This window comes from Argiope bruennichi, chromosome 2, assembly GCF_947563725.1.
Source record: "Argiope bruennichi chromosome 2, qqArgBrue1.1, whole genome shotgun sequence".
Taxonomy (NCBI): Eukaryota; Metazoa; Arthropoda; class Arachnida; order Araneae; family Araneidae; genus Argiope; species Argiope bruennichi.
In genome coordinates, this window is record NC_079152.1 from 78,410,377 (window position 1) to 78,436,036 (window position 25,660).

General features: G+C 27.5%; 1 protein-coding gene across 1 annotated transcript; it reads left to right on the forward strand.

Annotated features, from left to right (window-relative positions):
• Nucleotides 1-1,910: 1,910 nt before the first annotated feature.
• Nucleotides 1,911-24,007, forward strand: LOC129961777 (NACHT and WD repeat domain-containing protein 2-like). Its single transcript, XM_056075341.1, has 10 exons — nucleotides 1,911-2,024; nucleotides 2,949-3,064; nucleotides 4,623-4,711; nucleotides 6,983-7,099; nucleotides 8,146-8,349; nucleotides 11,331-11,475; nucleotides 12,896-13,121; nucleotides 15,991-18,889; nucleotides 21,200-21,472; nucleotides 23,032-24,007. The coding sequence occupies exons 2-10, from the start codon at nucleotides 2,962-2,964 to the stop codon at nucleotides 23,989-23,991; spliced, it is 5,016 nt and encodes a 1,671-aa protein (XP_055931316.1). The 5' UTR covers nucleotides 1,911-2,024; nucleotides 2,949-2,961; the 3' UTR covers nucleotides 23,992-24,007.
• The last annotated feature ends 1,653 nt before the right edge of the window (nucleotides 24,008-25,660 follow it).

Below are 25,660 nucleotides of genomic sequence, written 5' to 3' on the forward strand. Positions count from 1 at the left end.
TGCGATCCAAATCCCTTTGTTCCAGCTCATGACGTAGTTATTTCATGGAATTTAAATTAAAACTTAGCTAGAATAACAAAGATCAATAAGATTCTTAGTTACAAGATACTTTTTTATCTTCTCAAAACTTTGTGAAAACACCATCATATTGTGGTTTCAACATGACGGTGCCCCTGCAGACAAGCCAGCTAGAACGTGAAAGTTTCTCAAAGATTGTTTTGGACTATAAATTATCGAGTAAGGTAGCAGAGTTGAATGTCCTCCATGATCACTTGACCTTATTCCGTTGATTTCTTCCTGTGGGGTTACAGAAAAATAAGGTTTATGCAACTCTACTTATAAGTCTGCTGGATCTACGTCGTCTCATTACAGGTGCCTGCAATGGTATGACATCTTCCATGCTGAGAAATGTGGTTGTAGAATTACTCTCATGAATACAAACGTGTATCGTGAACAATGACAAACTTTTCCAACATTCTAAACATTAACTTTTTATCACTGCAAAACAGTTTGTCTTTTCTAAGTGATGTTATCAAAATGAATTGACGTAAGTACATATTTCTGCAATAAATTGTGCATATTTCTTCATACTTCTGACTATTCCTTTCAAAACGTTGGCGCAAAATGAAGTGCGTCAATTTCAGACATTTTGGGAAATACAAGCGACAATTTATCTTATCAGTGTAAACCAAATGCCGTTTCATTCTAAGTAATTGATGCTCTAAAACTTTCTGATTGTAAATTTTCCTCTATATCTTTTCGTTTTCGATTTGCAATGGCTATCTTCCAAATTTCGCCACTAGGGGCTTTGCTGTCGTTTGCATTAGGTCGGGCGTCGTCGGTTTACTACACTGTTACCTCAGTTGCATAGTTGTAGCTTTCTTAGGTTAAAGGAATTTTCCTTTGCACCCAGTTGTTATGGAAATAATAAAGCCTGGGGAAAGCAGAAACATACTCGGCCAATTTACAAACTTTTGAGAAATTTGTGTCCAAACATTTATTTAGACTGAAGCTGTTTTAGAAACATTCAAATGCAAAATAATTGATGATCAATGGATAAAGAATGTAGTTAAATGTAGTTTTAATGTAGTAGGAGGTAATATGTAATAGAATGTAAGAATGTAGTTTATTACGTAGTAGGAGCGTCTTTTTTATTCTTTCTAAATAGGAACTATTTTATGGCGAAAAATAAACCCTTGCAATGTAGTATGCCATCCGACTTCCGGCAGTTGTTCAATTTAGACGCCAAAAATTAATTTAATAAAAATATTTTATTGTACTATATTGCTAAGTATACATTAAGTATTACTAAGTATACATACATTTAAAAAGAAATTTTAAATTCAAATTCACTACTTAGTTTAAATTATATTGGACTATAAGTCAAAATATGCTTCTATGTTTGCAATGTATTTGATGAGATATAACAGAAAAATAAGTGATATTTATTAATTAAAATTTTGTTCTTGTTCACAAAAGCTCAAGAATTTTCATAAACTCTCTACGCTCTAACTGAGTATTGCTGCAAAAAATGATAAATTGAATTATAATAGATTTTAATATTCTGTCACTGATGTATTTTTCTAAAAGTAATTATTTAATCGTACAAGGTAAACACAAATTGACACAGGAATTAAAATTAGACGAAGGAAAAAAAATTAATCCTAGAATAGATTTTCTTCGCTTTCCTTATGTTATACCAACACGAATCACCATGGCAACTCTATTCTTTGCAGATGTTATTCTTCCTATTGAAAGAATATCGAAATAAGTTTTGAATCATTCTTCTAGGTTACCTTACTCCTTTAATTACTTCTTACGTAAGGTGATTAGTTTCCCTAGAACATTTATTGATTTCTAGTATGAAAGCAGAAGAGTTGATACAGTTTCATCTGAACAAGAGTATTTTTTCAGCTAAGGAATTTTCAACAAGAATTGCGAGCTTTCTTGTACGCATTAGATATATAGGCTGATTACCTTTACAGTAAAGAATGGACTTCCAGTTGTGATAATTACCGTGAAAAGTAAATACGCTTTTAAATATTTTTAAAGTATATTTTAAAAACTGTAGCTTTTAACTTTTCTGATATGTTATAGGTAGGAAATTTCAGAAAAAAAACTTTTCTAAATTGTATTCACAACAATTAAAACAATTTTGAAGATAAGGAAAAAAGAATATTTGTAACAACAGTTTTTGTTTCTCTTTAAATAAAGAGAATTTTTTAATGAACTTTATTAATTGTAATCTATACTGCTTATTTTTATAAAGAAATTTCACTAATTCTGTCATTAACAAATACTTCAATCTGTAATAAGAGATTAAAAAAAGTGTTCTTAAGGAATTCCTAGTTTCCATCTGAAAATTCTAGAATAAGTTAAGTTGAATTAATATATATATATATATATATATATATATATATATATATATATATATATATATATATATATATATATATATATATATATATTTTGGAAAAAATAATTTATATCCGGTTCTAAAAATATTCTCGAAGCTTTCATAAAAATAGCCCACAATTTCCTCTCTACACATGCATATTTTATTAAGACCCAAATTTTTTGTTTTACATAATTTATCCAGAAAAATATCTAATAGCTTTTAATCAAAACAATCTAATATCTAATAGCTTTTGCAATCAAATAAAATAAATTATTGATAAGCTCACTCAATTAGAGTGTTTTGAGACGTAGATTTGTAACTGAATTATGTTGATTTTTTTTATAATTTGAGGCAACAGAAACAAATAATATTTTTAAAAAAAATCTAACTTAGAAATTTTCAAATATTGAAATTTAATCAGAATGATTAGATTGATTTATGAAAATACAAATCTTACATATGTATATACCATTTAGAAAATACTGTAATAATATTATGAATTTACTAGAAGATGATTTCAAATTTAGAATAATTTATCTTTGCATTATAGATTTAGATTGAAAATGGACGACAGAGCAATAGACGGAATATTTTTAGGTTGTTTGGATAACTTACCTCCAGTGAGTTCGAAGATTGTAAGAATCTTCACAAGTTCAACGTTCACAGGTATGTATTTTGAAAAAAAATGATGAGACACATACATAATTAATTAAAAAGCAATGTTTCATCATTCAAATAAAATGATAATTGGCACAATACTTATTAATGATTTAAAATTTTATGTAATTTTCTTTTAATTCTTTTTTTAACTAATTAAAAAATGCAGATGCTCAAATTGATAGAAAGCTATAAAAATTGTTTTCATCATAATCTGAACGTAAAATAAAAATTGACTGAAAATGAAGACTGATTAACGAAATATTATAATTCCTTTTTCTGAAAAAATGTGAAATTTGATTTTTTTTTAGATTGTTTTGAATGTGATAGAATATGAAGCTTTCGAAAATTAAAAATCTTTGCGTCATTGCATCGATTATATAACAGTATTAAGGCATTTTTTCATTTTAAAGCCATTGCTTTAAAAATTCTTTTCTTGTAAAGGCAGTAGATAGCTGAAATAATGAAATTTTCAAAATAATTTTTGGATCTACAAAATAAAAAATTCTGTAAATTTAAATGTCTTTCTAACATTAAAAAATTTGATCAATTCGAAAAGTAACTTTTTATTACTCAAATTATACATATTTATTATAAGCTTACAAAAAATTTGGTTTATCAGATTATTGTATAGTTCATTAATCTTTTCAAATGTATAAAAAATAATGATTATATTAAAAAGTAAAATTGTAAATGCAGAAATTTTAATGCATTCTTTTAATATTGCTACATTTTCATAAACATGTAAATGCGCCTTTTTTCTTAAAATACGCTTCAGTATGAAAAAAAAAAAGAATTACTCGATGTTTGGCTATAAAATTTATGGATGCAAAATTAACTCTTCAAATAAATGAAAAATGGTTCGAATTGATAAAACGAATCCAAAATATAAACAACAATTATGAAAGAGGAATCAATTTTAAGATCTATATAAAAATATTATCGGAGTGTTCATTTTATATGTATTTATTTTTTTAAACAAATTAATACTGAATTTTGAACCTTTGTACAGGATAATTGATTATGGCATTTAAAATTTAAAATTGAATTTATTTTACAGAGATAAATAACTATTTCATTGTATTATGTTTTAGACTATTATTGTTTTTTATTTTTATAATTAAATGGAATTTTTCAATAAAACATTAATTAGTCTCATTAATTATATAATAATCAAACATTCTTATTATAATAAAAATGATAAACTATATAGAATGCGTCCTTTTTATCATTAACTTAATTTATCCTTAGAAAGAAGATTATTGATGAATGTAGAAAACCGATATATATATATATATATATATATATATATATATATATATATATATATATATATATATATATATATATATATATATATATATATATATATATATATATAAATTGGGAATATATTACATCTCTCTTTACTCCTAACATTACTTTAAATTGTGAAGGAAGAGTATTGTTGAATGTAAGCATGCAATGAGAATAATTTATAAATATTTATAAAGATTATATCTAGAGAATGAAACTACAATGAAATTAAATGCATCCTTCGCTTTAATGGTGTTTTGAATTTTATTAGATATGTCTATGGAAAGAAATGCATTAATGGAAGAAGTATATCCTAGGATCAAAGATTTTTGTCGAGAGAAACATGGTCTTGAATTTCAGGTAAAACAGTTAAAGGAATATGATCATAATTTTTATAATAATTTGTATAAAATGATTACTTAGGGAAAAATTTTCACTTAAAAATTATATTTTAAATGTATTTCTGGTATTTTATTTTACTTTAGATTCCTTTGCCTTGTATTATCAGTTTTCAATGATTTTTGAAACATATTAATTAGTCAAATTTAAACAACATATTTTCTATTTTAATAATGATTCTGTTTGTAAAATATTTTATTTTTCACAAAAACTACTTTGTTTTTTAGAAATGAAGCTGACAATTGATAATAATCTCATATGATATTAATTTTACAAATGGCTTTCAATTATGTATAATGCTCTCTCACATAATCTGATTGATTAATAAGAATCTTAAATATAATGCTTTATCTGAAATAAGATGAGAACTAAACATCTTATCCAGTATTTTATGTAACAAATTCTTGAAAATTTATGAGTTTCTTGAGAATTTGAAGAGCAGCTTATATATAAAAAAGTTTAAGCATAGACGTGAAAGTTATATTATGCACGTGAACGTAAATATAAATGACAATGCTCTATATTAAATGATGAAATTTCATTCTTAAGATGAAATTTCTTCTTAAAGATGAAATTTCAATTATTTAGATAATAAAATCCTCATAAATGCATTATATTTGAAACTACAGGAAATTTCATATTTGAGGAGAAAAAGAAAAAGAAAAAATTAATACGAATAAAAAATATTATTAATCGGTAATATGAAGTTGGTTATGTTCATTTATTCTCATTTTAGAAGAAAATTCTTCTCTCATTTTAGAAATTTTCAAAGTCAACGAATATTGCTTTCTTTTGTATAAAATCAGATGCTTAATGACTTTAGTTAAGTTAAGGTAAAGTAAGGCTAGTTTTTGTTTAATTATAATGGTGCAATTCAACGAATCTTGAATTGGTTTATAATGCAATAAGCAATATTATTTTTCTTACATTAAGTAACATAATATGAAACGGTATATTAAATAATATAAAAGGAAATAAAGAGCAGTTTATAATATTTCAATATAATAATAAATTTCTACTAATTTTAAAGAAAAAAAATCAAACATAAAAATAAATTCAAGTATACAAAGATTTCCATTTAAAAAGCACAATCCACAACTCAAATAGTTTGATGATTTTCGTCTTTAAATGTAACTGTTTATTTTAAAATAAATAAATTAATATTGAATATTCTACATTTCATTTAGAAAGAAAACACTTATTTTCATGCTGTGTAATTCTGAAATAAATGTATTTAAGGATTTTAGTCAATTTTTTTTTTAATTAAAAGTATTCTTTTTGACTTCATATACTCTCATGTGTTTCCTCAGAAATATGTTACTTCATAACATTCGGTCCCAACTGAATGAGTCTGTTACGAGCCACATATTTTTGGCTAATTTCTATGAAAATTATTTAGAAATGATGTTTCCATTGATGATGAGATAATATCATTTTCAATACGTCATGTTTTCTCACATTAAACCCAAATATTATTATCTAGGGAAAAGATTGTTTATGTCATCTTGACATTAAAAATAAAACTATCTAATAAAGGACGAAAATCAGTTATCACGATTTTTTTTCACCGTTTTAAAGATTTTATATATAATTAAGATAAATTACTTACAAATTTAAATCAATTTTACTTAGAAGTAAATCGCTAATAATAACATTACATGTTTCAATTATGTACAAGATAATAAAAGTGTTTGACATTTCGGCATTATGTATGTAAATAAAAGCAACATCGCTATGATAGGTTTATTGAACATGGATGACAACACTCAAATAAATAAATATAGTCATTTAAGATGGTTGCAGTATTCAATTTTATTTAAATAATACCCGCATGTTACAAAATGTTTGTAAATATGTTCATTTTCATGCTGCCTCTCAGTATAATATATGTGTTTTTTGAAAAAATATCTTCTCCAGTGATGATTTTGATTCAAAGTTTCATATAGATCTACAATTTTGATAAAAGGATCACATGAAAAGTTTCATTTGTCTTGCTTTCTGCTTTTTTTAATCATGTTCGCATGCATATAATCTTACAGACAAAACTAATTCTAAAATTGATTTTTATCTTTAAAGAGATTTAAAAGTCAAAATCCGTTAAAATATCGAGATCAAATTTTTAAAAAGATTGCAATATTTTTTTTTTTTTTTTTTTTTTTTTTTTTTTTGCATTTTACACTTTAAGAAAGTAGAAATTCAAGGAAAGCGAAATTGTGTATTTTTATTTAATAGGTTGTTGATATGCGTTGGGGTGTTCGAGACGAAGCGACAGACGATCACATGACGACAGATCTTTGCATGAGAGAGATTGAAAATTGTCAGAGATTATCAATGGGGCCTAATTTTGTGGTGAGTTGTTCTGTAAATTTTACAGTTCTAAAAAAATGTATTTTGTGGGGAGTTGTTTTGTAAATTTTACAGTTCTAAAGGAATGTATTTTGTGGGGAGTTGTTTTGTAAATTTTACAGTTCTAAAGGAATGTATTTTGTGGGGAGTTGTTTTGTAAATTTTACAGTTCTAAAGAAATGTATATCCCTTCAAAGAAAATCTTTATGGACGTATTTCTGTAGAGATTCTTGAATGAAACGAAACATACACATATAAAAATATATTTTAAATAGAAAACTTTGAAATTGATTGAATTTGAAATTGAATGTTAATGTAGAATATCATGATTTTCTGTATTCATATTTTTAGTTTACAATTTATAGTGAACTAATAAATTGTAAACTTCAGAGCCTTATTTTCCCTCTTTCCATATGAGATATAAATTTCTAATGGCATATATCTATTTTTTTTTGTTTCATATGAATATTTTAGTTCGATAAATTTTGAAAGGCGAAGGCAAGGTCATATTTAATCTATAAATGTTGAAATATTTCTCGCATTTATTTTACTTCAATGAGTGCATTTCTCTCCTATAAATTATGATTTATTATATTTACTTAATAGTGAAGGTTCGACAAAATGAAGAAAAGAGCTTCAACGCACTCGGGAATAAAACGATACTTTACTGTGAATTCCTTCCATTTTAAGTGTTTGCACTTTCTGAAGAGTTTAGTGAAGAAGTGAAAAGTTAAATCAAATAATGTATTTTCGTGGAGATTTCCTTTTCCATCCAAAGAAATTAAATGAAACGTTTTATCATTTTCATCGTTAACAAAAAAAAAAAAAAAAAAGACAAAATTTAATTAACTGAAAATATTTGTACATCAATTAATGCAATAATATAATTAGGCAATAGAACAAAACTAAATTTTAAATTGGAAATTATTAATCTACAATATATATTTCTGGCACATAAATTTAATTGTTTATGTTTAAGGAATAAACTTGCGATATGATTATTAGTTAATTTTCTTCATTTGTATATTATTATTTTTCTATTTATGCAGACATTTTTGGGCCAGAAATATGGCTACCGCCCTATACCAACGATCATTGATGGAAAAGAATTCAGAATGATTCATGATACATTAGGACTCATGTCTCAAGATACCTCTCTTCTTGACAGATGGTACAGAGAAGACACAAATGCTGTTCCTTCAGTTTTCGTGCTCCAGCCCATTAGTTCTATATTAGTAAATTTTAATAACAAAGTAAGCATGATTTATTTTTGTAACCTATTAAAATGATGGCGGTTCTAGAATTTCATTATTTTAATCATACGGTCGAAATATGTAGTTTATCGCAATGTTCAATAGTACGTCATTTTGAAGCGAATAGAGGAGTTTTGAAAGAAGAATAGAGGAGTTTTTACTGCATATAAATTTATTAATAATTCATTTTCAAGATTAGAATTTAAAAAAGAATTCAGAACCTGCATGTGTAATAAAATTCAGAAGCTAGATATTTTTAATTGCCTTCTCAATCACTATTGCTCTTGGCCATGTCATGGAGTGATGTCATTCCATGTCATTCCACTTTTTTGCCATCCATTCAATCTTTCATTCACGAACACTCCACGCCAGATTCACTTCAACTCTTTGTGTGGACGCCTTATTGGAATACACTGTGGTGAATAGCATATAAGCCAGTTAACAGCTACGCTGCACGAGCAATTGCTTTTGCATAATGGTTAAGTTACTGGATTGCAAACCACAAGGTCCCAGGTTCTATCCTTGCTCATCCCAAACCGCTAAAACACCACAAACCTTTCCTCCAGATACACGTTTATTAAACGCCTATTCCAAATGGTGCGAAAGAAATGGATTGTTGGAAGTCAGGAGGGAATGAATATATATATATATATATGATTTCCCATTGCCCACCATAACAATTCAAATAGGTTTCATATTGAAGATCGATTTGGAAAAGCCATTCCTCCATTGGCGTGACATGGAATGATCTTTTTTAAATTTATGGTTCCAGCGTTCTTTTAGTGTGGTGTTGAAGACGTAGTGATGTGTTTTTTTTATACATCAAGCAATGTGTCAAAATTATGAGATCTGCTCCGAAATAGCTCTTGTATAGCAATGAATCCAGGCATTAATTTTACTAAAATTTTCAAACGCAAGATATTGCTAATGCTTAGAAAAACCATCTATGTTTAATATAGAAATACAAAGAGAAAGTGACTAAATACTCTCATGATTCGTTTTACCGGAACATTTTTTTTCTATATGGTACGAAGAAATTTTATTCTTTTGGCTCTTTTTCGAATGATAAAAATGGTTGTTTTGTATATAATAAAATTCTGTTAGTAATGCCGTAGAATAACATTGAATAGCTTAGTATACAAATGAAAAATTCGATGTTTAAAAAATACATCGACGGCGGAAAACAATTATGACCACCGCTATATCGTTCGTTGCCTTATACGTAATGGCAAAAAGAAACAAAAGTATATTTCATTAAAAAGCTGGATTTTCGAGTATGCCACTTAAAGAACAGTGTGAAAGGAAAGTGAAATAAAAAGTTTTCAAGGCACGTGATTAACACATCATCAATTATATAATTATGCGGGCTCTTCAATCTGATAAAGCTACCGACACAGAAAAGACTTCTGTTCTAGTTTCTGGATGCACAAGGACTTTTAACTTCTACATATACATTGAATATCAAGAACAATCTTTTGCAGATATACATGGATATTTATTTTTTTAACAGTTTTTCATCTTTTGATAATTCTTTCTTTATTTCTATCTAAAACAGTATTTTAGTTAAGAAAATGAAATATAATATTTTAGTTTTAAAAATTACGGAAATAAAGCTGAAAATTGCTGAGACTAAAATGAAAAAATTTATCATGAGAAATAAATAGAACCCTTTCATGACAGAAGAAATTATAAAAACATTTTATTATAATTGCAAATTTTATAACCAGGTCTAATGCTTTTATAAATTTAATATTTATTGATGTTCTTTGATATAAGGATAACAATTTTATCTTTAGAGCTAGATTGTGATTTTAACACTAACAATATTTTACTTTTTTCGACTAGGTAATCAGTTATATACTCGAATAATAAACAATCCTGAATGGATAAATATATGGATTATATTATTGGTTATTAATGTTTAATAAATTATGATGAATTTAGGAATTTATTTTTAGTTGAATCGTATGTTTTGTATTCATAAAAAAGATCTTTGCAGTTATAATATTTATAAATACATTCTCTCATTATGAGCCAAATGCATTTGTTAAAATTATAACACGTTAAATATGACAGGAAAAAAATAATAACAACAAATAACAAAAAAAAAAGCTTATAAACAATTTTATTATTTGCTGTATAAATGTCTGTTCCATGTTGTACAAAAAATGGTATCATTGGCTCAACATATAAATGACAGAATGGTAATTCATAATTTTGATATTAAACTATATGAACATAAATAATATATCATACAAAATTAACAGTATAGAAATTCATCAATTATGTTATAAGTTATTATTCTCAAGAGGTAATTATAACATTATTTTATTAACAAATCTATATTTATAGTATTGTTTTATGAACAGATCTATAACTTTTGCATTACTTTATTAACAGACTATAACATTACGGAATATTAACAGATATGCATTATAACTATTAAATATGCATTAATTGCAGAACGGGAAGCATTTAAGTCATCATGATTACCTGTATTATGAGAAAGTCTAGAGTATATTAAATACTTAAATTTGGAAAATAAATTATTTAATATTTTATGATAATTAATAAATTTGAAGTTTGTAATTATTATCTTCATATTTTCATAGTGTACATCAAATTTACAGTTTTCAGACCGCATCTATTCTGTATTTTTCAGCTTATCTAACCAAATATCCACTATATTCTGATTTAAAAATGGCTGAACATGTTTCGGGGGGATAAATTATATTATCCAATTAAATGTCAAAACTTGAAAAATATTCTTACAAAATTAATACTTTTTTTTTTTCAATTTCTTTTTCTTTCTAAAAAATGTCATTTTTAAAAAAAAAATTGTTTAAAATATTAACATTTCTTTCAGAAATTTCTCTCGGGAAACTTTTAAAATTAAATACAAATGAGTTGGAATGAAGTCCTATTTTAATAATTAGAAGTGCAATTTTTGGGATTTTTATTTTTTTAATTTTTTTAATCAGAGAGCTCCCAAACTTCAAGCAGCTGACCAAGCAACGTGGTGGGACACCCTGGACAAATTACAGAAAATGTTGAGAAAAGCAGCTAATACTCTTTATATATCAAAAAGGATTGATCATGATGCAATGCATAATTATATGATGTCTGGTGAGAAAAACTGAATGAAATTCCTCTCATATGTTTCATTAATTTAAATAAATATTTAAAAAGTGAATTTATGTTAATTTATATTGTATTTTGTATAAAATATTACTTTTTTTATTAGACAAAAAATGTCAAATTTTTGACATGTTTTCGGTTTTACTTTAAATAAACTTCATGTGGTTTTAAAAATCACATTTCCTTTATTAAACTTAATTAAATATCTGAGATATTTATTTAGGTATCTAGATGTTTAAAAGTAAATTGAGATTAATTTTTCTATAAAGTTACGTGATTTCAGTATTTCAAGAATGCAAGTAACGATTATTACTAGAATTTTGAAAAGAAAATCACAAAAGGCCATGCTTTTATTCACTTTCATTCTATGCTTTTATAACTTTTTGAAATTATGATTACAATAACTTTAAATTTGCACTTCTATGTTCATAAATAATGAAGTCTAGAACATAAATTTTCTTATAAAAAAGTGTACCACTTTTAGACAACTGTAAGATTTAAGAAAATATAAAATTAAAAACTTTATTGATAAATCATATAAAAGAAAGGAAATGAAGATAAATATTTTTATGACATATTTTGCTGTGAATGCTTTCATGCTTATTGAAAAGTAACTAAACAAACTTAATAAGCATGCATTATAAGATTAAATTAATCAAAACATTTTTTCCGGCAAACAATTAATATGAATTTGATAAAACATGATACTTACTTTCCCAAATCCCAATTTGTATAATTTAGATTTGGAAACACTTTTAAGCATCATTAAAAAAATACTTTTAGAACTAGAACTAATATCTTTGAACTTAAGCTATGACTATGATATTTCATAAAGAACATCTTTAAAGAAATGCCTTGCAAATTTACATATAGGAGATTATTAACGTATTTAGAATTTTCATGAAAACGATAACGCACACACTCTATAGTTAAGCATTTTTTTTTTTTTTTTTTTTTTTTTTTTTTGCAAAACAATGCTAATAATCAATTTTATCTAAAGAAATCTAAAATAAGGCCAGTAAAGCTTTTGTTATAACAACTGAGTACATCTTTTGATTTATTTAAATTTTTATCGACTTATTATGGGAAGTGCATACGTGAAACAAGTAATTTAACATTTTCAATAATTTAGTTTAATTTTTAAAAATAATATTTAACCAGATCAGTACACTCCTGATTGGTTACAGATTGAAAACTTTATAAGCGCAAAATAAAGTACAATATCCCTATTGTTCGATATTCTGATTGCCATACAATATCATAAAGATGTGGAAATAATATCGAAGGACATTTTATGCTATTGAGGAATAAATAAATTTTAAATATCGCTAATCATGATGTGTTATTATTTGTTTTCTATGACTTTAGTTGTTGCAATTTGTGCTCATCTTTTCATGCTGCCATCTAGTGACGGAACGAGAAGTCATAAATGGAATCCTTAACGTTCCAAATACCAGAAATCACTGCCTAGCATATATTCGACAGATCAATGCAGTGGACATGACGAATTTAAAAGAAGTCAGCAAATTCATCGATACTTTAGGAAGAACAGTCGACATTGAAGCTCAGAAACTTCTAACAGATCTCAGAGACGTTAGATTACCTCAGAAAATCGAGCTTTCTAATTCAGTGAAGTAAGAAATTTAATGCAGGCACAAAAGGAAGTACATTTTTTTTTTAAATTTCATATTGAGTTTTATTCTAAGCAAATTTTTTTAATGAATTGAAATTACTCATTTACAGTACAATTTTTGTTGATGTTTTGATTCTTCGAAACTGTAAGATAAAAACACTGTTACAGATTTTACATATATAAAAATAAACTTCAGATTTCAAGTTATTTCTTTGCATAAAATCACAACCTATTTTCATTCGTTATTGAAATTCAGTACAGGCAAATAGATCTTAATAAATTTGCATTAAAGATAATTTTACTTAAAAATTTGAATATCGGAGTATCCAATTGCAATTTATTAAATGATCGATAAATCAAAAGAAATCAAAAGTTATTGAAAAATCACGCAACCGAAATTTACGAAAGAGGTGAAATTTCCAAAATGGATAGTCATTTTAAATTGCTTCAATAAATGAAATTTCTAAGTTGCTTTCAGTTTTACATTGCTTAAAAATTGAAGTCTGCGAAAAATGGACATGAATATTTCCCATGCAGAATGAATATTTGTGATAGCATTTTTTTATTGCAACCCTATTCCTCCACATAATATATTTTTACAGAAGCCAGTATAGCATGTAAAGCCGCAATAGCTTACGAAAAGGCTTTAGATTAATCAAAAATAGGTGTTCTGAATTTTCAGAATTCCTCATAATGATTTTATCAAGAAAAAGTAATTTGCTATATAACTAATGAGACGATATTTCTCACATATTTCCTTTTATGGTGTAATTTAACTGCATATATTAGGCGAACATTCCAGGCTGTATATAAAATCCTAAAGATGGAATTTTTTTCAAAAAAAGCATTGTTATGCTAAGAAAAGTACTCTTAAATTTGGGAAAAAGTGTTGGCCGGTTATCAAGAAATAGGGTTACATTTTGAATAGATATTGCAATATTCAATGCTTCACTATTTTTTTTTTGGTTCTCATGATAGTAGATACCTTAAAAAAATTAGTTTAATTTAGAATATGATTCATTTTATACAATGTATCCATTCTAAATATGGCCCAATAGTAAGTATCTGAACCTTTAGATGTAGGCAAGTTTTACCAAATGAAGAAAAGTCTCTAAATATCGAAAAGAATTAATTTATATTGTTTGAGACAGATAGTTTAATAGTTTATATTGTTTTAGTATATAAATGTAATGTCGTAAAAATCACGAAGTATAATTTCTATATTGTTTCCCGATTCTATTAATCATATATAGTGAAATATTTTGATAACATTTTAAACAAAAGTAACTCCACCATTTTGTTACTACAGCTGCAGAGCTTTGGATTATTTTAGGCCAATCAACGTCCGCTTCGAAAAAACCGATAGGTTAATTGACGAATCTTCTTAGAAGAGATCATTGAACTTATCTAAATTCTTCTAAGATCTCGATATTCAATGCTTGGTAACCGGATCAGTTTCTGTCATAAGATTGTGAGAGCGGTTTTTGTTTGTTTGTTTTAGATGCTAATAGGTTAAGAATACCTTATTAAATATGATTGCCAGACCAGTTATTATGGTGTTTGAAAATTTTGTCATCATAATTTTTTTAGAATTATATTAATTTATTTAAACACGAAACTATTATTTTTAAAGTCATTAAAAGCATTTTTTCAAGGGGCATTCAGTATATATTTGTACTAAAATACTTTTGCAAGGATTGCGTGACTTTTATATCTTCCTACGCAATTATTTAAAGTTAATTCGGAAAATTTATCATAGTTTTAGAAAAAAGTATCCAGAATGTAAATATTCAACTTCCACTTTTTGATTGCCCAGATAATTTAATTCATCATTTTAAATCCATTGTAAGCATGATTTTTCAAGGATATGCGAATTGGTTTCTCCGAGTTGTTAAGGATTATAAAAAATAAAATCACAACCATAGACAGAAATATGGGACATTTTTACCTTTTTTTTTATTATTAAGAAATGTTGTTGCAGTAGCAGATTCTTGTTAGAAAAAGAAATGATAGAATTCTTAGGAAAATATTAGCATAGAAGTTTTAAAAAATTTAGATTCTTAAACGGGAAACGATAAAAAGTAAGAATTGAGTAGTGAAGCTTATTTAATCATTCTAAAATTAAAATATGTTTAATTTTCATCCATTGTTCAGACTACATAAAACCTTAAAACGACCTATTTACTGAAATAGTGATGAATTTGGGAAGATGCTGAAATATGAAACATTTAAATTCTGTGATCTAAAAAAAAAGAAAGAATAAAGAACCAAACTGTTAATATAACTTATTCAAAATATAACTAACACATGTTCCTTGTGTATTGTGTATTCACCGTGAATCAATATGCATTATTACATAATAGTCTGTAGTTAAGAAGATATGATGTCACCTTCGTACTTTACAGTTTGTGAAAGATCTTTATAAAAACAAAATTTCAATGGATTTTTCAATTACATGTTATCTCTCTTTTGTATATCATTTTGTTTTAAATATTAAAAAAATCAATGGCTTGACATTTAAATGACCATTTTAAGAAGAAGTTTTTGGAAAATATTGTTTTTGAACTAAAATATTCCCAACGAAATGATTAAAAGATTGGCAGTGATTATAAATATGCTTACGCATATCTCGCTCTTAATATCTTATAAAAAAAATTTTTCTCTGTTCAAAATTATTTATGATTATTACTGTCACTTGTTTTAGTCACTTCATTCAAATCAATAGATTACAAGGCAATCATTTCTTATTTGAAAAGTATTTACTTTTTTAATTCTCATTTTATAAAAATAAATACTGATTCAATATCAACATTTCTTAAAAACTGAAAAATATCTTTAATTTAATATAAAGATAATTTCTTTTTGTTTAGATATACAATAAACTGGTGCGGAAAGGAAGGTTTATCTGTGAAATATCATCAAGACTATCTGAAAGAATTTACAGCTCATTTCTATAAACACATTACTCGCTTAGTTGATCGTGCAATGCGAAAAGAAGATCTGAGTAGCCAAGGACACATTGTGACGGAAATTCTGCAACATCTACAGGCAGGAAAAAATTCAGTGTCAACTTTTCAAGGGAGAGAATATGAATTGGACAGAATTAAAAATTATATCATGTCGAGTTCAATTCAGCCATTTGTTCTTCATGGGAAAGGTGGCTGCGGCAAAACATCTCTTTTAGCAAAAGCTTCTAGCATGATGGTTGAATGGAGTCCTAAAGGAACCAAACCCATATTGACTCTAAGATTTCTTGGTACTACACCAGATAGTTCCAGTGTTGTACCTATGCTTACAAGTGTCTGTCAACAGATTATGTATAATTACATGATGCCTTGGGAAGGCATACCGGATGATTTAATCCCTTTAATTGCTTTCACAAAACGATTGCTTACAAAAATAACTTACGAACAGCCTTTGTTTATATTTTTGGATTCTGTGGATCAATTATCAGGACCAAGTGATGCCAACAAATTGACATGGTTACCAACCAGACTTCCTGAAAATGTAAAAATCGTGATTTCAACTGCTTCTGAAGGTGATGCCAAGGAATATCATTTGCTTCGAAAAATGCTAAGCAATGAAAACCAGTTTGTTGAAGTGCATCCTCTTGGTGAAGAACTGGCAGAACAGACAGTTAAATGTTGGCTAGAAATGAATGGTCGAGACTTAAACAAATATCAGTGGAATGTGGTTAAGAAGGCAATATCAAAGTGTACTTTACCTATTTTTATCAAACTGATATTTGCTGATGTTATGCGTTGGCGATCTTACTCAAAAGCCAGCGAAACTATTTTGGCATATACCGTAATGGATAGTATAATGAAACTTTTTGATCGGATTGAAAAACAACATGGAAGACTGCTCGTAGCTCACGCATTGTCATACATTACAGCTTCGCGAAGTGGGCTAAGTGAAACTGAATTAGAAGATCTGATTTCTCTGGATGATATTGTTTTAGATGATGTTTACCAATACCATATGCCACCAGTTCGAAGAATTCCCCCTCTTTTGTGGACAAGAATTCGCAGAGACTTGCCTAATTATCTTTCTGAAAGAGAAGCTGACGGCGTGAGTGTTTTAAATTGGTATCATAGACAATTTCGAGATGCAGCAATCGAACGGTATTTTGTAAAACGGGAACAAATAGAATATTTTCATTCATCCATTGCCGAGTATTTTTTAGGAACTTGGGGAGGAGGTAAACCTAAGCCGTTCAAGTATACAGAAATACAAAGATACAGGTTCGGCCTAAAGGATCAAGAAGGAACAGCCGACAGAAAAGTTCCTTTACAACCTTTGGTGTTTCACACGAAGGATGGTCGAGTTTCAGGATACAACAAGCGAAAATTTGGTGAACTGCCATTCCATCTAGTGCGATCACACCGTTTCGAAGATCTTTTTGAAAATGTACTTTTCAACTACTTATGGCTACACTCTAAAGTGAGCTGTTGTCCATTACAAGCAATATTAGCTGATTTTGAAGATATGGTTCAACATCTTACTGATAATGAATTAATTAAACAACTAAATATAGTCGCCGATGGTATGAGACTAGGAGGAGTTATTTTAGCTCAACACCCAGACATGCTGGCATCTCAAATTATTGGAAGGCTATTACCTGTGAAAGACATTTATCCAAGAGTTAAAGGTTTAATAGAACAATGCGACAAATTGGGTACTCAGCATTGCGCTCTAATACCCTCATTTCATATCTTACACACTCCAGGGGGTCCTCTGAAATATTCTTTGGAAGGGCATCCTTTTGCAGTATTTGGATTCTGCCTTACTTCAGATCAGAGATTTATCCTTACTATTTCCAATAAATTTTTGATGTTCGATCTAATGACAGGTGAAATATCATGTGATATCAATCCTGAAATTCCTGGAATTATGCAAGCTTTAGATTTGAATTCTGATGATAAATACGCTGTTGCCTACACAAATCATAATGAAATAATCATATTAAATGCTTTATCTGGAGATATTGAAAAAGTAAATAACTTACTTGAATCTTTGCCCATTACTGGTATTGCTATCGGCGATGATGTGGCATTAGCATGGAGCCCCAAGCAGTGGGTAACTTTTTCTGTACCTAATGGTGCAAAACTGTCTTCACATTTCATTGAAGATAATGAATACTTCATTTCCCATATTCACTACAAGAGTTCTACGGATTATTCCATAGCTATTTCAAGTTTGAGGAAAAGTGCAGAAAATCTTAGAGCCTATCATATCTTGAGAACCAGATTGAATGACTGCGACGTTAGTGAATTGCATATTGATAGTGCATTGCATTTTGTGGATGATGGCAGCATATATGCTACATTACAAAACGAAGACACTTATGAAGTCGCTCATTTTAAAATATCTACAGATGGCTGGAAAAAACAAACCACTGTAGGAGAAACACCTATGCGGATTATGGCACTAGAGGTGTCTTCAGACAATTTGTTTCTCGTTGGAACTGTACCAACAGGATTTTTGTTGTGGAATTTAGAAAATTTTAAAGATACATATTTTTTCCTTCCCAATAATGTTAAAAATATCTCAACCAAACCTTTTTACTCCCAGAGTTCTTTGGCATTGACGAAACACAATCAGTATGGCGTAGGGGGAGTTAGAAAATCGTTATACATTTGGAATGTGAGAGATGGACAACTTCTGAAAGAAGTAGATGCTCATATAGCTAGAATCATGAAGATAAAGTCATTATATATTGAAGATTTCAATGGAATAGTTTCATCCTCAATAGACAAAACAATTAAGGTAAATACTTTTACATTTTTGATATTTGTAAATGCTTTGCTGTAGAATTATACAATTCATAAAGAATTATTAGAAGTAACAAATACCAATTTTATTTTTACTTAGATTATGCTATCTTCTTATAGCAAATATTTTAATCAGATTTTTTTAAAACAAAATATTCCTTTAAACCAGTAAATTTTAAGTGAATGACAGAAAATTTATTTAAAAAATTTCTTTCCCCCTGCAATCCAATAAGGATTTACAATATCTTTTTGAAATGTGCGTTATAATGGACAAATATTACAATTCATTTTTGCAATTAAATCTTTTCAATTCCAGAAGATGTTTTTATTTAAAAAAATAAAATATACGATTTTTTTTTTACGAAAGAACTTGTTTTAAGAATTGAAGGTACTAAACAAAAAGCAAAACGACATGAAGAAGCAAATGCACTTTTCGTATAAAGTTCACATAGTATCTATTTTATTTTTAACCTTTTTTTAAATATCTTTATTTTCCTTATCTCATGTTTGTTAGGATGGAATTTTGCAACTAATTTTTCACTCATCTTCTGATATGCCAGATTGTTGAAATTTCGTATGCTTTTATATTACATTAACACCACTTACACTTCCATTTTTAGAAACAAAAGACCCATTCCCGTTTTGGATAAATGAAGATGAATTTTGTTTTTTAAAGACAAATAAAAATAACTAGAACAAAGTACAAAGTAAAAGATGCTACTACAGAACCTGTATAAATAAATATATGTGAGGATGAAGTTTCGAACCCCAGGCATTTTCATCACTTTAATATATTTAAAATAGAATTTTCCATTATTCTATTAATTAAGTTAAATTTTGATTTCAACTTATGGCGACACATAGTATTTAATTTTAAAAAATTCCATTCATGATAACAATGATAAATTAAAGACTAATAAGTAGAAAATAATTAAATTAAAATAATTCCACTTCTTAATAAGCTATTAAATGTGTATTTTTAAAAATTAATTTCTTTAATTTTATCTAATGTTAAGGTAAAAAAGAATGTTTAGTATTCAAATTTTTATTAAATGTAAAGGTGTTAAAATGCTATTCACAAGAATTTATAGGAAATATCATTTAAAAAAAATTCTTATTTCTGAAATAACATGTCCGAATTTTAACACTGTAAAAATATTGAAACAATGATTTATGTTCATTTTAGTTTTTTTTTTTTTTTTTTTTTTTTAATTTTTTCTGTATGAAAGAAAAGGTAGTATTTTCTTCTTCTATCTTTAGGAATTGTTTTTTTATTCCAATAGTGAGTGTTCTCTCTGAGATTTTAATTTTAAAAATGACATTTACTTTTATTTCTTTTTAAAATATCTGTATGCTATACAATGTTTTTAAGTTGAACACATTAGTTAAATCCTTATTTCTGATTCAATTATATCTGTTATGTTAAATTTTTTTCACACATTTTTATTAAAAACCCTGTTTGTTCCGTCTGTTTGTTAAATGCAAATTTTGCAAGCGATTTTAAAATAACTTCTTGATGAATTAGAGACTCGAAACATTAAATATAGCTCAATACTGCAGGACAATTCAAAATAAATTCCTCTTTTTGTCTGTCTGTCTCTTGGTTTATTTGGCACAAATTTTCCAATCAATTAAAAACTTTCATTACCGACAGATGTCGCTCTGTTACCGCAGATGTTATATCACTTTGTCTGTTTTTGAAAAGTTTAACTAACAAACTCTAAAAGGCATAAAAAAAAATTGGCTAGAATTCTACAGCAAATTAAATTTTTTAAAGAAAGACTGCTTTTTAGTTCCTATGTGCAGTATGTGAACATAACTCAATAGTACAGCAAGCCAGATCAGTGAAATGTAAAGTTGAACTGTTTTATTACCGGAATTGTACGATTTTAAAATATCATTCAACTGCTTGATTAGCTGCCTATTCTTGAGCACAAAAATGTAACAAAAAAAGAATCCAAGAAATCACGTAAATAAAATCTAATGCGTGGATTCTACACTTAAATGATTAAACTTTGGACTCATTTGATCAAAGGCAGAAAGTCTTTAGACTACACATTGAAGTCAAGCCCGAATACACAGATGAAAGACATTCCATTTAGTTTCTGAGTTAAATTTCTAAATTCAAATAAGTAAATGCATTCAGATTACTGATTTTTTTTCCATAAAATCACTCTGTAACATATATCTCCTGCTTTGCAACTCTTTTGCATTTCACACAAACTTCACCCTGATCATTGATATGTTTTTGGATTTTAATAAAGTAATTAATACTATATAAGTAAAGTTTATTTTTGGCCTGTAGGTATGGAATGTGAAAAATATCTTCGAGAAAGTCTATACGATTGACCGCATGGAGATGGCCATTGAATCTGTGTCGCTGTCAGGAGATGATGAATTGGCAGTCACAGTTACAAGAAGTAGTGTTGGTGTTTGGAGTGTGTCAACTGGCAAACTGTGGAGCAAGTTAGTGGATTCACCTGTCGGTGCTATAGTAACCCATGCTGTAATCACAGCAGATGGTCGTTATGTACTTACTTCTGAGTCTGGAAATTTACTTGTATGGAATATAAAAAAGGTAAGTTGGAACTGAGAGTCATTTATTAGAAAGAAGCCTTCCTTTTAAACCAACTTCTTGAATAATATTGGTATATTTATCCAGAGAATTAACCGCAAAATTAATTGATTACTTTTTAAATTAAAAAACAGTTAATCTACTTTGCTCCAATATCATAATGGTATATTATTTCATATCAAAAGCTTTCAATTAAGAATTTTTCTAGGTAAGTAAAATCTAATATATACCATTTATACGTAAATAATCAAACATTGGATTTAGTTGGTTAACAGAAGAAGGTTTCTGCACCAAACAGCTAAGACAAAGCTAAATAGAAAAACACTGAGGTTCTAAGTTAAATTTCTAAAGATTAAAGGTTAAATGTACTTTACTTAAGAACAAGAAATTGAAATAGTTACCTTTTATACGCTATTAAATGTATAATGAACGCTCCTAAGGAACGATAATAAGAAAGATTGAGTTATTTTTTACTTCATATATCATTTATCAGATTGTAATGTAATAAACCTGACTTATTTTAGAATATTATACATTTTTATCAGAATAATTGTTTTCTGTTCAAAAATTGTCAAAACCAAAACATGGTAAATATTTTGTCAAAAAAAGTAAATGAAATTATCCATTGAAAAACCAGCTAAAGAGGGATTAAAAATCTTTCCTTTCATTTAAGTTGGAGGTAATTTATCAATAAGAGTGGCAACAGTTATTAATTTTTTTAGTTGATCTCAATTATAATCCGTAAATCTTATACTGGATAAATTATATAAGAATAGTTTGCTCCAAATTTCATGTTTCTAACGGAATTTATTGTACTAAATCATTGAAATTCCTGGAAAAAGGTTACGGCGATTAATTATATCTAAATAACAAGAAGCGAGAGATGCAAATAATTTATAGTGGATAGAGGAATTGTTGAAGATATGTATACTTCCTGTCGGTCTTTAGCATCATCAACTGAAGAAAATATAAATAAAATAAAAAATATCATGGTGTAATATCTTCAGGCAAGCTTGACAGAAAGGTCTCTGGATATGGACAAATGCCACACAAAAACGCTCTATTGATTTAACTGATATTTGGAGTAAAAAATACATTGCGAGGAGACGTGGTTCCAAAGAACTGACATTTCTCCTTGAAGAACATTGCAAACAAGTGCCTATAAAAAGTGTTTCGATTACTTGAATAATTAATAGCATACATCTTTTGTATCAAATAGAACCCACTATGAAGTTGAAAAATAAATAATAGGTTTAAATGAATATTTTTTTGTTCTTAATTCCAGATGCTTTTTAAACAAAATGTATATACTTCATTGATATTCTCAGTGTCATATTTTTCATGAAGAACTATTTTTTGAGCATGTTAATTAACATTTATCACCAACTTTAGAGTTTCCAAATTTTTTTTAATACCTAAAATTTTTGTAATACCTGTTTTATTTAGAAAATCTATCTTTGATGTGGATCAAATAAATTATAAGCATCTTTTATTTGCAATTAATATATTTTTAATCCCAGTATTTACAAAGATTTCTCTCACTTTTTTTAATGATTTTTTAGGGTTGTGTGACCTTTCGTGAAAGGCATCCTCACATAAAACAACTTCTACTTGGAGTGGATGATAAGGTCATTGTAGTAGTAACTTCTGAAGCAGAAAAGAAATCGAAATGTACAGTTCGACAAGTGCCATCTGGAGACTTTTTGTATGATTTTACTTTTCCTTGCGAGGTATCTAATCCTGCTGTTATTACAATAAATAATTTGTATTTGTGTTTAATGAGCATGGAGTCGAATCAGAAAGTTATACTTGTCCACAGTTGTAAAAAAGGTGGTTTCCTGTTCAAAATACCTTTAGTAAGCGTTCAGATGTTAGGATTTAGTGCAATTTCACCTTTTCCTGGAAGAGCTTCAGCTGTTGTTATTGTGAGTTCAGATTCTTCTTGGATAATTGACGTAGAAACTAAGAGAATAGTTCGAGGAATCAAACGGTGGAATGGTGCTTGTACCAGCGATGGTAAATATGGCTTGGTGGCACCTAATCAAGGAGGTCTGGAAGTAATAGAGCTACGTAGTGGAAAAACTGTGAAAGTTCTTATACCACCTGTTAGTGAAGGCGTTTTTGCGGTTACTGCTAAATTCAATAGCACGGACGACTATGTTTTGTATTACCACAGTGGGAGACAGACAATACGTTTGTTTCGCATGTCCAATGGAAAGATGATCGGTAATTTCAAACTCGCAGCAGAAGCAACTGATTTCAGGACCACTCATGATGGCTTATCTGCTGTAGTTGGTGGGGTAGACGGAAGCTTCGTCGTTCTGGCCATTTCTGATCCTGAAAATCAAGAATCGCAACTTAAACTTCAGAAGTTGCCGAGCAGATTAGATGGAAATATTCATTCGATGAAAACGACTGTGAGTTTCAAGACAATGGCCAAAGTAACTGCTTCTGCAGCATATACTAAACGACAGTCAGCTTGCGAAGAAAGCCAGACTTCTAATATTTGTAATATCTCTTAGAAGAAAGATAAACGATTTTTCCAAGGCATTAATATATTAGTCTAATAGACGAAGAAATGATTTTGTTAAAATTCTGTATATCCCCTGTGTTTTGTTCAAAAACCTTGATGTAATTAGTTATATATATATGTATCACTTGACAAAAATATTTTATTACATTTTAAAAACTATAGTCATTTTTTTTTGACTTCGTAATTATATTAAAGATTTATAGAACTATGTGGAGAAAGAAAAAGTGTGTTGTCGTTTCTTTTGTATGTATAAGAGATGTATACTTAGTTATAGCTATCCAAATTTACTTATTCCATTTTTAATTAAATAACTCTTTAAATAATAAAAGTTAATTAAAAGGCTTCATTATTCTTAATTATTTATTTATTATATTTGAATATTCATATAAAGTGAAAGAATAGTTATAATCTGAACAATTAATAATGCGTATAAATAAAAGTCTCAAACCTTAACTTGCAATAAGTTCATTTGTTGAAGCCTATTTAGTTTTACAAGGAAAGAAAAATAAATGAATAAGCAGTCTGATAAAACATTAATTGTGAATGACAAAATGAAGCTAACAAAATTTTGAAGAAAGGGAAATAAGTTTTATTAACTGATTAATGAATAGACATTTTGAACTACGGAATATGCCTTCAAGGAGGGAAAAGTTCTGAACGCAAGCATTTTTTCTTTTGCTGCCTCATAGACATTTTTTGAAACTTTAAATGCAAATGTAGTAACTGAATATTTAAAATAATAATTTTTTCAGAAATATTAAAAGTGAATTGATTTTTAAATAATTAATGTGTTAAATGAAACATCATTAATTTATTAAAAGAATCAAAAGAAATGTTGTAAAAAAATTAAATTCTTTTGAAGAGCTTTTCAGAATTCAATTAAAAAATTGCAATATGATATAATAATATATTTTTTCTTTCTGCGTTTTACAAAATGTTTCAAAAACAAACAAAAATTCAATAGATTTTTTTTTTCAGTTTCAAAAATAATTTTTTTTCTAATCCAAAAATAAATTTACATCATAAATATGGATATCATATAATATCAAAATTTATGAAGTGACGCTATTTCAAACTATTGTATTTTGAAATGATTTTCATAAAATTATAGTATTTTTGAAATATAATATTTAAAAATATTAATTTTAGCGTCATAGTTAAAAAAAAAAGTATTTTTTTTTAGTTAAAAAAAGCAGTTTTAACGTTATTAGCGCGGCTGTTTCAAATGCCTTATTTTAAAATAAAATGTAACAACGCACATATAACTTTTTATTTTTAATAAGAGAAGCACAAATTACCATTCATCGCATGAATTCATCCATAGCAGGTCACCCATTTTGTAAATTTTATCTCGATTTATTGCATTACCATATGAAAACGAATATGGAATATGTCTTTTCCAAAATTCAATTAATAAGCATAATTTCTTTTGGAAAACATTGCCTTTTACAAAACTGTTAACATATTTATTGATATTCAACATATTCAATGAAAATAAGAGGATTTCTAAATAATTCTGACGATTTCTATGGATCTAGTTCTTGCATGATTTGATATGTTTTTTTTTTAATCCAAAGGATATTTTCAAATTGCGTAAATTTTTATAAAATTCATTCAGAATTGAAAATTAAACAAATTTTAAAATCTATTAAATCTTA

Excerpts from the sequence above, each read along its gene's own strand:
- LOC129961777 (XM_056075341.1), top strand. The coding sequence starts at position 2,962 with ATGGACGACAGAGCAATAGACGGAATATTTTTAGGTTGTTTGGATAAC. Across the intron at positions 7,100-8,145 it reads CAATGGGGCCTAATTTTGTG|ACATTTTTGGGCCAGAAATA; the intron begins GTGAGTTGTTCT and ends CTATTTATGCAG. Across the intron at positions 11,476-12,895 it reads GCATAATTATATGATGTCTG|TGACGGAACGAGAAGTCATA; the intron begins GTGAGAAAAACT and ends GCTGCCATCTAG.